Source organism: Hemitrygon akajei, unplaced genomic scaffold (assembly GCF_048418815.1).
Source record: "Hemitrygon akajei unplaced genomic scaffold, sHemAka1.3 Scf000053, whole genome shotgun sequence".
NCBI lineage: Eukaryota > Metazoa > Chordata > Chondrichthyes > Myliobatiformes > Dasyatidae > Hemitrygon > Hemitrygon akajei.
In genome coordinates this window covers 1,106,703-1,119,528 of record NW_027331939.1, presented here as the reverse complement: position 1 = coordinate 1,119,528, position 12,826 = coordinate 1,106,703, and the positions used below count along the sequence as shown (strand labels likewise).

The 12,826-nt window shown below is 44.0% G+C and overlaps 1 protein-coding gene across 2 annotated transcripts; it reads left to right on the top strand.

The window, feature by feature from the left end:
• The first annotated feature begins 2,596 nt into the window (after positions 1–2,596).
• On the top strand, positions 2,597–11,195 carry LOC140721238 (uncharacterized). 2 transcript variants are annotated; one of them, XM_073036092.1, is made up of 3 exons: positions 2,597–2,876; positions 4,736–4,833; positions 8,609–11,195. In XM_073036092.1, exon 3 carries the CDS (start codon positions 8,942–8,944, stop codon positions 9,893–9,895), a length of 954 nt encoding a protein of 317 aa, XP_072892193.1. In that variant the 5' UTR covers positions 2,597–2,876; positions 4,736–4,833; positions 8,609–8,941; the 3' UTR covers positions 9,896–11,195. The 2 variants fall into 2 exon arrangements, with proteins under 2 accessions (XP_072892193.1, XP_072892192.1); XM_073036091.1 differs by having other exon boundaries at positions 4,586–4,833.
• Positions 11,196–12,826: the final 1,631 nt, after the last annotated feature.

Genomic DNA, 12,826 nt, shown 5'->3' with positions numbered 1-12,826 from the left:
AGGGTGACGAAGTCGGACAGCGAAGAACAACGGGTGAGTGAGATGGCATCAATGACGACAGTGAGCGAGACGGGTTGGAGGCAGAAGGAGGAACGTGTGGGGTGCGGAGCGGCAGGAGGGTGAGCATAACGATGATGGAGAGAAAGAGAGTTGAGGTTGACAGGTGGCGAGGTCAGAATTATTGGAACAAGTATTTATTTATACACAACGGCAAGGATGTTGGTCATGGCTTTTCACGAGTCATTGAACAAATCCAGTGTGAGATTGGGTTTCCTGGTCTTGGGACACCACAGCGGGGATGTTCAGCACGCAAGGTTCCTGGTCTGCGATTCTACACGGGAATTCTCCACAAACGATTCATTCCCGGTCTCTGGATCTTATCGCGCACCATTCCAGGCTTTACCACGCATGATTCCCATTCCCTGTATCCCACAGCAGGAGATTCACTGTGCACAGTTCCCGGTCTCCAGGTCGATCTGTTAATCTATCGAGTCCCATTGATCTGCTCTCCATCCCCTCCCATCCATGTTCCACGAAAAAAATGCGATGCTTATGGAGTCGAGGAAAAGCAAGATAACATGGAGAAAGAAAATAAGAAGGTTAAAAGGTGGCGTAAGTTTGCCTTAGCAGAGAAAATGAGGAAGAATCCTAAGGGATTATACAGGTCAAAAGTTTGTAGAGGACACAACTGATCCTCTGGGTAATCGGAATGGTAATGTATGCGTGGAGCCAAAAAAAAACTATAGAGGAGTTCCTAAGTGAATGTTTGCATCAGTGTTCACTCGTAAAGAGGACACGGAATCTGTAGAAGTGAGGCCATGGACGTTATACACGTCACGGATGAGGAGGCGTTTAGACGAATTAAGGCAGATAAATCCCGAACGACTGACAGGTTGACCCCCTCGGACCCTGAAGGAGGCTTGTACGGAAATTGTAGGGTCGTAGCCGATAAGTTCAAATTATGTTCATCGACAGGAGTCCTACCAGAGGATTTGTACTCTGTTTTGTTAATTTTGTTCACTTTTTTAAAGAAAAGCTCCAAATTTAAACTAGAAAGTTATAGGCCAGTGCGCCTCGTATCAGTAGTGGAAGGCGCTGGAATGACCAAAATAACTAGCATTTGAACAAACAGGTCTGATCAGGGATTTCGGGTGTTCTAGACAATCCTATGGATTTTTTTTGGAGAATGTGCGAGGAATGTTACCAGGAAAATTGATAAAGGCAAGGCATTGGATATTTTCTACCGCATGGATCGGTGCTGATATCCGTTGTTTTTGTCATCTATATCAGTGATATGGATGATAATTTGATTAACCGGATCGGCAAATTTGCGGATGACAGCAAAGTTTTGGATGCAGTTGACAGCGAGGAGGACTATCAGAGCTTGCAGAGGGATCTGCATCAGGTGGGGAAAATGGGCTGAAAATGGCAGATGGAATTTAATGCAGGCCTGCGAGTATGATCAACCAGGATAAGTCTAACACAGTGCACGGTAGTGCACTAAGAACTGCGGTAGGACAACGGCGGCTGGGAATACAGGTACACAATTTATTGAAAGTGGGGGCGTACCTAGACAAGGTAGTAAGGAAATCTTTGGTACATTGTCCTTCATAAGTTAAAGTATTCAGTACAGGAGATTGCGTGAGTTAAGAAGGTTATGAGGCCTAATTTGGAGAATTATGAGCAGTTTACGTCACCTACCCACAGGAAAAATGTAAATAAGTTTGACAGAGTACAACGACAATTTACAAGTATGTTACTGTGATTGAAAGACCCGAGTTATAAGTGGAGATTGAAAAGGTTACGACTTTGCTCATGAAACGCAGAAGATTTGGAGAGATTTAATGAAAGTCTACACAGTCATGAGGGGTATAGACAGGTTACATGAGGTAGAGGGATGGGGGGGAGAGTGAGTATTAGGTCAGGCGATAGAGCGAACTGAGAGTCCCGTTTTTAATCAGCACACTACTACTCCGCACCCCACTCTGATAGTTCATTTTCAATCAGCCCATCATCACACCCCCTTGGTCAAACATTTGGCCATTTGGAATAGCCAAATTTTAAGTGAAACAAATTCCACAAGTATTTCTGGCAGGGTGTGAATCAACAATCACTGCTTGTGAAACGAAACCCGCTGTTAACCGTGGGCGAGGGGATTTCTTGTTACAACAGTTGTCCAGATGGAAATACAATAATCTCTGAATGATGGAGTTTATAAATGTTAATAAACTCCTCTGAATCGAGAGGTGCTGAGAAAATCATTGACCATATTTTTTTTTCAAATTGATTTGGAATATGTAGTCGAACGTGTTTGCATTAATTTCAACAGAAAGGCGGCTCCCTGTGCCTGGACAGGTGAGAGACGTTTGAGCTGAAACTGTACCTACGGCGGGCAGTCCTATTTACACACGGGGCGGAGCTCAGATCCTACCAGTACCCGGACTGGATCAAATTCGCAGCCTGGGACTGGCTGAGTTCAACAGAGAAACTCCGCCCGACTATTTACGATGAAAGAAAAAGGAGAGATCCACACGGAAATCCGGACAGTAAGGTTAACGCAGCCTGTTTGTTTTCCTCTTTAGGGTTGCTACAGTGATCCCACTCCCGCCTCCTCCCGCTGTCAGACCCGTCCTGAGCCGGTGAGAGTTTGTGTAACCCGGACTGCGGCAGTCCCGCTTTACCCCGGCTCATCCGGCCCTGTCCATCTGTAATGAGCGACGGACACATCACAGCCGATTGGCCTCGGGAGCAGCAGCTCAGACTCAACTCTCCGTAAAGGGTGAGCTCACCGGTGCAGGGACATTGTCGATCACCCGGGAAGTCAGACTGTGATTTCCCAGGATCACACTGAACACCGTCCGGTTACAACATCAGAGGTAAGTGTTGTCTATGATTCTGTACAACTATTCAGCGTTTTCAGCGAGGCGAGGCTTTGGTCGGGATCGGGAGTGAATTTAGTGGGAGAAAGGAGTCCTGACATGTCCATGTTAACGAGACAATCATTGTCCAAATGGATTAAGAGAAACGATGCCGTTGCCTTCAACGAGAAATACTCTCCAGGGTGGTTTCTAATGAGTGGGAACTGAAGGCATCTTTCACCCCGATAGTGACACGTGAAATCCCATGGGGTAGTGACTCATCACCGGTCTCTCTCTCCCTCATTAAAACACAACTACTTAAAATAACAGGACGAGATCCCAGCTATATTACGGAATGTCGCTTTTGGTAATGCCTCGGTTCGATTTATTTGAAGAAAGCCTGAAAATTATTTTAGCACATCTCCAGATGAAGCGAGTCTGAGATTAAAAGCAAAATGCTGGAAACTCGTAGCAAAGTAACTGGTAACGTTGTGAGATCGAGACCACACGTGATGTTCTGTGCAGCGCGTCATTGGGACTATCTCTTTCTGTAGCAGAAAGGGTTAAACTTCCTTCAGATTTGAAGGGCAGTGTTTTGTCCAACCGGTTGAATTTAGATTCTGCAGAGCGGCCGCTCCCTGTTCAGAGGAATGTGTACGAGCAGGCAAATACTTGCACGCAGACACTGGGCTCCGAGTCTCACAGAACAAGCCGCACCTTCCCAATCAGTCAATCATTTGGCCGCTTGCCTTTTCCATTCCAGTCCTAATGAAGGGACTCGGTCCGTGACGTCGACTATTTACACCCATCCATAGATGCTGCCTGACCTGCTGAGTTCCTCCAGTATTGTGTGTGTTGCCATGGTTACGAGAGATCCGTGTGGGGCAGTGGGCGGGGTTATTTGTCAGAAATGACACACGGTATCCACACTCACAGAATATTCTTGGGTAATTGCGGTGAGAATAATTCAGCTTCTGATATTTATTTCGGATCTTTATTTCCAATTAGCCAGTCCTCTGTGCATTGGATCAGCGGTCAAGGAGATATTTTAAGCCACTTTTGTCTGTGGTGCTTTTTGTCTTCCGACTGTTATCTATCTGCACAATTTACATTTTCCACAAGTTAAGTAAAGATTAAGAACAGCTGTAGAACAATGACCGCCTGTTTCAAAGCAAAGGTACGAGATCCGTCCAGCAAAACACCTGCATCGTTTTCAGAATGTCTTATTTCAGAAGAATATATGGATTGTTCCTGTGCCGATTGGGAGAGTTCTGAACTCTTCTCCTCAATGACCAATGGGAGCAAAGTCTTTGACACAGTTTACGGCCGATATTGTTGATAAACAGCGGGGTTTAAGTGTTTCAGGGATGGACAGGGGTGGCGGGGAGGGGGGGGAGAATGCGTAATGACATTTTAGATCAGATATGACATGGCTTCATGATCTGCAGCAGCACATTCCAGCGGCCGTGTGGTCCAGTTCTACGTATTGGTATGTTGACACGAGAAGCTCCGACAATTTATTCAGTGCAATTAATTATAATGACAGCATGTGAAGAGGGATATGATTTTATTATAGGGTTGAACTGGAAACAAATATAAATCGATTATTTTTTTTAATTTCCAGTTTTGTGCGTTGATTATTTCCCCCTGCTGATAAATAATCAACACACAAAGCTGGAATTTAAATAATTTAATTTATTAAATTATAAATTTAATTTATAATTAAGGTGCGGGGCTCACACTGAGACGATTTGGGGAACCTTGTGTGCCCGTCATCTGCCAGACAACCGTCGTCAGGAGACGTGCGAGTTATTTAGCTCCATTGGTGCCGAAAAGTGTCAATCTCTGCCTCATCTCAGACTGAACTCTCCGCGCAGGTTAAGCACCCTGGTCCAGATCCACTGCCGCCCACCCGGGAAGTCAGGGTGAGATTACCCGTGACCACACCGAACGCCATCCGGTTACAGCATCAGAGGTAAGTGGTGTCTCCTATATCAGGTTATAAGTTTTATCTGTTTCCCCGCAGGGCAAAGGGTTGAGTGAAATATGAAAGCGACTTTGATCATACCCAAACGAGAGTGAGTTGTTGGGTAAATTGGTGTTTGCGCGGATAGGGAGCAGCTGACACACAGAACCAAGTCCCACAGAACCACAACCCACTTCTCCCTAATCAATCAAACATCTGGCCCTTCGCCCTTCCTTTCCAGTACTGATGGAGTACTGATAAAGCTGTTCACCCTCTCAACCCCAGATCCACTGATGTCAAAGTGGGTGAGCCTGTCTCCATTCCTCCTGTAGTCCACAATCGGCTCCTTAGTTTTGTGACAATGAGGGAGAGGTTGTTTTGTTGACAAAAGACAGATGTTGTTCAGACGTCAGGGCATGGAATTATGATATTGTAGCCATTACTGGAATTTGGTTTCACCCAACAGTCTGAGGGATTTATAGGAACCTATTTATAGAGAGATCGCAGACTATGCCAAGAAACAATTTTTCATTTAGTAAGTGAATTTAACTTTCCATATATTGACTGGGACTCCCATACTGTAAAAGGACTAGATGGGGTAGAGGCGTCAAAAGTTCCCTTAATCAGTACGTAGAATTCTCGACGTAGAGGTTAGGAAATGATCCAGGGCTAGAGACATATATTAGCGTATGGGGACACTTTGTGTCTAGTGATCATAATGCCAGGAGATTCCAAGTAAATACGGAAAGACAGAGGCCTGGACCTCTCTTGAGATTCCAAATTGCAGAAAGCTCAATTTTAAGGATTTGACAAGTGTGGATTGGGACAGAATGATTTTTGGCAAAGGAATACTTGGTAAGTGGGAGGCCTTCAGAAGTGAAATATTGAGGATGTCTAGTTTGTATATGCTTGCCTAAATAAAAGTTGAAAGGGAACTGGTGCAGGTTACCTTGGTTTTCAAGAAATATTGAGGCCCCGGATATTTTGTTCCTCTAAATGCCTCAGACTGTTGGGTGCAGCCAAGAGTCATTAATGACTACATCATTGCATCATGACAACATGACTACATCATTCCACGCCGTGAGCTCAGTTGACATTTTTTAGTGGTCTTCTGTTGGTTTCTAAAAGCTTCCCAACGGGTTTTGCTCGTTTGTTTGCCCTTTCTTTGGCTTTTATGCTGGCTTTGGTTTCTCATTTCAACCACAGTTGTGTCCTCCTGCCTTTCCAATGCTTCCACTTCTTTGGGATGTATCTACCACGCACCTCCTAAGTTGCTCCCAGAAACTCCAGCCATTGCTGCTCTGTCGTCACTCCTACCAGATTCCCCTTCCAGTCAAGTCTGACCAGCTTCTCTGTCACAGAAACATGGAGAAGATCAGAACAGAAACATGTCCACTCTGGACGATCAGAATGGTAATCTATACGGGAGACAAAATGGATGGGGGTGGTTTTAAATAGTAGTTTTGCATCCGTATTTACACAGGAGATGGACACAGAGTCTATAGAAGTGAGGCAAGGCAGCATCAACATCAGGGACCCTGTACAGATTACAGATGTGGAGGTGTTTTCTGTCTGAAGGAAAATTAGCGTGGATCAATCCCCAGGGCCTGGCAAGTTGTTCCCCAGGACCCTGCATAACTTAAGTGCAGAAATTGTCGAGGCCTAAGCACAGATATCTAAATCATCCTTAGTGACAGGTGAGGTACTGGAGGATTGGAGGACAGCCAATGTTGTTCCTCTGTTCAAGAAAGGTTCTAAAAATAAACGAGGAAATTGACATCACTATTGGGAAACTTATTGGAACATTTGTGCAGAAACAGAATATATAAGTATTTGGATCTACGTGGATAGATGACATGGGTTTGTGCATGGTAGGTCATGTCTAACCAATCTTCTCTCTAGTTTCTCGAGGAAGTTATCAGGAAAGTGGGTGAAGGCAAGGCAGTGGATATTGTCTACATGAACTTTAGCAAGGCAATTGACGAAGTCTCATATGGGAGGTAGGTCAAGAAGATTCAGTCACTCAGCATTCAAGATGAGACAGTAAATTGGATGAGACACTGTCTCTGGCAGAATTCAGAATGTGCTAGCAGATGATTGCCTCTCTGACTGGGGGCATGTGACTAGTGGTGAGCCACAGGGATCAGTGCTGGATCTGTTGTTGTTTGTCATCTATATCAGTAATCCGGGTAATAACATGGATCGCCGTATCAGCTAATTTGTGGATGAAAACAAGACTGGGGGTTCAGCAGACTGATAGAAGATATTCATGGCTTGCAGTGCGAACCGGACCAGGTGGAGAAATGGTGTGAGAAATGGAAAATGGAATTTAATGCAGCCATTTTCGAGGTATTACACTTTGGTAGGATCTACCAGGATAGGTCTTACACAGTGACTGATAGGGCACTGAGGAGTGTTGTTGAAGAAAGGGATGGGACAATAGGTCTATAATTCACTGAAAAATGTGTCACAGTTGGATAGGGACAAAAAGAAAGAATTTGGCACATAGGCCTTCATAAACCGAAGTACTGAGTACAGGAGATGGATGTGATGTTGACGTTGTACAAGACAACGATGAGGCCTTATTTGGAGTATTGTGTGTAGCTTTGGTCACCACCCCAGGAAAGATTTTTAAAAAGTTGAAAGAGTTCCGAGAAAATTCACAAGGATGTTGCCAGGTCAGGAGGTCTTGGGTTATAAGGAGAGTTTGAACTGGACTTTATTCCTTGGAACGCAGAAGACTGAGGGGAGATTTGATGGAAGTGTACCAAAATTATGAGGGCATAGATAGTGTAAATTCAAGCTGACTTTTGCTACTAAGATTGGGTGGGACCACAACCAAACGTCATGGGTTAGGAGTGAAAGGTGAAACATTAAGGTCAACATGAGGCGAAACGTCATCATGTCATCGTGGGGGTGTGGAATGAGCAGCCAGCTCAAGTTGTGCATGCGAGATCGATTTCGCATGTTGGAGGTTTGTACAGGTACCTGGATGGTAGCGATATGGGAGTGGGCAGATGGCCAATGAGCCTGTTTCCATCTTGTACTTTCTATGACTGTTACAAGAACCTGAAATAATACTAATATTCATTCTAAATCCTTTGAACAGCTGTGTGGAACAACTATTCATCTCAGCAGGATATATTTACATGGCTTTAAAAATGTGGCATTTTAAATTGACAGTACATGAAAGAAAGTCAACATAGGTTACTTGTGTGAGATTGTTTCAGTTGCCCTGGGGCCAGGCACCAATGCAGCTCAGTGGAAACAGGGAATAATACCAATTCGAGAGCCAGACTGAGCCAAGTCACAGTTTGGAGACAGCAGAAACATGGAAAAAAAATCCAACAGCACAATACAGGCCCTTCGGCCCACAAAGCTGTGCCGAACATGTTATTACCTGAGAAATTACCCAGGGGTAGCCATAGTCCTCTAATTTTCTGAGCTCCATATACCTGCCCAGGATCCTCTTAAAGACCCAATTGTATCCGCCTGCACCACTGTCGCCGGCAACCCATTCCACACACGGACCACTCTCTGGTGTGTAAAAATCTTACGCCTGATAACTCACCGGCATCGATTCTTATAGAGGCAGGAGGAGCATCAGAGAATTTCATGGGCATTCCATTTCCCAGCACTGTGCCCAGTTAGAAGGTAATTTCTCTCTCCAACTTTGGTTGACCTTCACTGTAACAGTGTGATGTCAGATCACACCTCGGCGACCAAAGTGATCTCATCTTAAATGTTGTCCTTCACCCACTGATTAATTTTGCTTTTTTTTCAGGTTAAACACGACAAGAAATTTGTCTACGGGAATCTCGAACACAACACGTCAGTCTCGCTGTGTCTGCCCAGATATTTAAAAAGTGGAACGAGGTATTCGTGCAATCATCCTTCCTGCTCATTTCCCGATCCTACCTGTTTCGACTGGGAAGGGACTCGCTCGGTCATTTGACCTACTGGCATAACCGTCATTTTACACCGGGAAGCGGACGTTCATCTGCTCAGACTGTGGGAAGGGATTCACTCGGTCATCCCAATTACGGACACACCAGTCGGTTTACACTAAGGAGAGGCCGGTCACCTGCTGAATTTGTGGGGAAGGTCATCTGACGTAATGGCAGATCAGCGAGTTCACACTGGAGAGGGGCCATTCACCTGCTCAGACTGTGGGAAGGGATTCACTAAATCATCTCACCTACTGAAACACCAGTCAGTCCACACTGGGGTGAAGCCGTTCACCTGCTCAGACTGTGGGAAGGGATTCACTAAATCATCTCACCTACTGAAACACCAGTCAGTCCACACTGGGGAGAAGCCGTTCACCTGCTCAGACTGTGGGAAGGGATACACTCGGTCCTTTCAGCTGAAGGCACATCGGAGACTTCACACTGGAGAGAGACCATACATCTGTTTTTTGTGTGGGAAGGGGTTCACTCAGTTATCTAACCTAAAAGCACACGAGTCAGTTCACGCTGGGGAGCGGCCCTTCATCTGCTCAGACTGTGGGAAGCGATTCACTCGATCATCTCATCTGAAGGTACATCAGAGTGTTCACACTGGGGAGAGGCCGTTCACCTGCTCAGACTGTGGGAAGGGATTCACTCATTCATCCTACCTGAGGAGACACCGGGTAGTTCACTCTGGAGAGAGGCGATTCTCCTGCTCCGACTGTGGGAAGGGATTCAATCGATCATACGACCTACAGAAGCACCAACAAGTTCACACTGGGGAGAGGCCGTTCACCTGCTCTGTCTGTGGGAAGGGATTCACGCGGCCATTCGACCTACAAAGACATCAGCGAGTTCACACTGGGGAGAGGCCGTTCACCTGCTCAGTCTGCGGGAAAGGATTCACTTTCGCATCTCATCTACAGACACACCAGTCAGTTCACTCTGGGGAAAGGCCATTCAGCTGCTCAGACTGTGGGAAGACATTCACTCAGTCATCTAACCTACAGAGACACCAGCGAGTTCACAGTGGGGAGCGGCCGTTCACCTGCTCAGACTGTGGGAAAGGATTCGCGCGGTCATCTAATCTACTGAGACACCAGCGAGTTCACATTGGGTAGAGGCCGATCATCTGCTGAGACTTTCGGGAGAGATTCTCTCAGCCATCTCCACCAAATGTGCATCATTGAGTTTCCACTGGGGAGAGGCCGTTCATCCGTTGTGAATGTGGGAAGGAATTCACTCAGTAATCTAACCTTGTGACAAGTGGAGTTTAATATTCTGGATCTGAGACAAATAAATTAGTTCTATTTTAAACTCTGTCTCTGGTACTTAGTGAATTTATAACATGCCTAGTGCAGAGTAGAGAGTCAACTCAGGCTAGCTGGACCCAGCCAGTGATTCTGTTCCAGGACAGTCCTTTAAATCCTCCCCGGTTGTTCCACTCTCTCTCTCTCCCTGTCGGATGGGTTCCAGTCACCACTCTATGGGTGAAGAGGCTTCCCTTGAATTCCCTGCTGACTGTAGAAGACGAGCTGACTGCAGTTCTGTCTGAGATGTTCTTCACCCCTCTCATCTCTGGACTGAGGAAGAATGACTTTGGTAGTTAACCTCCTTATTCACGACTCATTTCCACATTATGTGTCATTTTCCCTGCTTCTAAAAGTTGTTGAAAACACCCCTGTTCTTTAAAGACTGAAATCAGAATGGAAAACCATCTGTTGGATGTTCAACAAAGCAGGGTCAGAAACTCGAGGGGTGTCTGCACAGGGCAGAGTTTGGGGCTCTGGATTATGAACGTATGATGATGAGAAGGGAAGCAGCAGCGGGGTGTGGCAACGAATGACAGAGTAGCAACATTTGGAAGCTGATTGACAGAGAAAATCTTTTGTTTGTCTGACTGATGAGAGAAACAATAACTGTGGTGAGGTGCTCCACTGGTTGTGGAACATGTGTGTGTTGGGAATGGTTTTATCTATTAAGGTTGTTGTTCCTGCTTGTTTATCTTGTAGTATTATATCCGGATGGTTATTATGGATTGTCCTATCTGAAACAATGTATTGATTATCATATAATTTGTAAGATTTTGTCTCTAAAATTGGATAAGGCTTGAATTTATGGTGCCTTTATGAAGTGAGAGAGGGCATTCATGAGTTTGTATTTTAAAGATTTTGGTGAATGATATTTGCCACCTGATTGTACTTTTGTAAGTAATCAGATTGAATTAAACTGCTGCAGGAGCCTGGAATGTCTTCGATTGTCTCTGGTTTCTCTTGGCATTTTCTGCACTTACTGCTTTGTTTGTTTGTTGGTAGAATCTGCGGGTAGAATGAAGGGATAGCAAATGTAAAAACAAACTCCTTGATGGGAATTGTATAGAGACCTCCAAACAGTAGTAAGTATGTGGTCCACAGATTACAATGGGAGATAGAAAATGCGTACCAAAAGGGCAATATTACAAGATCACAAGTCAAAGGAGCAGAAGTAGGTGAGTCTGCTCCGCCACTCCACTATATATTAATAAGAGGGTTAAAAAAGAAACCAAGGCAAATTCATGTTTGATAGAGCTATTTAGAAGAAAGAAAAGTATAATTCAGATAATGGTAGTAGAATAATTCCAAGCGTGTACATTAAAACAAAATGGGAAAAGGAATGAGGAATAATTATATCTGAGGAAGAATGGACAATATGATGGAGTTATCAATGGAGGTATACCAGTTCACAGAAATGGACGGAGTTTGGATGGAAAACCTTGATAAGATATTTTATTACACCCTCTCAGAAATCCCATTATGATAGTTAACTTCCTGTTTGCTGGAGAAATTGTGGAAATGAAAATGCAAACCATTATCATATTTTCTGGGATTGCCCTGTTGTCAAAGACTACAGGTGTGGGATACACAATGCCCTGAAAGACGTTTTAAATGTGAAATACCCTAAGAAAGTAAGACCATATATTTTGGGTATATACCTCAAGAATGCTAACAAATAGATAAATATTTAATGAATTTTCTGCTGGTTGCTGTTAAAAAGATTTTTTTTTACCAAGAAGTTGTTATCACAGGACAGCCCAACCTTAAACGCATGAATGAAAATTACAATGGACATTTACAAAATGGAGAAGATAACAGCATCTGTTAATCATAAGATGGAACAATTTGATTCATACTGGGGGAAAATGGTTTAACTACATAACACCTCATAGACCTGATTTTATTCTCACAAATGAATGAAAATATTGTAAAAAAAGATCACTGCTTACTTGTACATAGTTTTCTCCTTTCACTTGTTCTTTCTTTCCTCTCTTTTCTATAAGTGTATACCTCAGATGAATATTATGTCGAGATTTGTGGCAAATATATGTGTACAGTACCTGAAATACATCTTATGGAAATGTTTGTTGATGATGAACTTCATTAAAAAAGATAAATTACAATAAAAAGAGTCCCGATGAAGGGTATTGACCCGAAATGTTGATTCCCATCCATAGATGCTGCCAGACATGCTGAGCTCCTCCAGCACTTTGTGTGTAGTTCTCTAGATTTCTAGCATCTGCAGGTCCTCTTGTTTCCCAGATACTAATATATTTCTTGAGAGAACAAGCTGGTAGTGGGGTTTGTGGCTCTGTTGGTAAAATATTAAATAAAATAATTAGAAAGAGGCGGCATAGGGTTTGAACCTGTAGAATCTGTGGGTAGGATGAAGGAATGGAAAATGTAAAAAAAAAACTCCTTGATGGGAATTGTATAGAGATTTCCAAGCAGTAGTAAGTATGTGGTCCACAAATTACAATGAGAGATAGAAAATGCGTGCCAAAAGGGCAATGTTACAATAGTCATGGGGGATTGTCATGCAGGTGATTAGGAAAATTGGGATGTTGTTGGTCTCAAGAGGAGGAATTCCTAGAATGCCTACAAGATTTTTTTTTAGAGCAGCTCGTGATTGAGCTCACTTTGGGATCAGCTATTCTGGATTGGGTGATGTAACGAACCGGAATTAATTAGGTCACTTAATTTCAAAGAACCCTTAGGGACAAGTGATCTTAATACGAT

What these genes read in the sequence shown, in the direction of transcription:
- LOC140721238 (XM_073036092.1), top strand. Translation starts at nt 8,942, where the DNA reads ATGGCAGATCAGCGAGTTCACACTGGAGAGGGGCCATTCACCTGCTCA.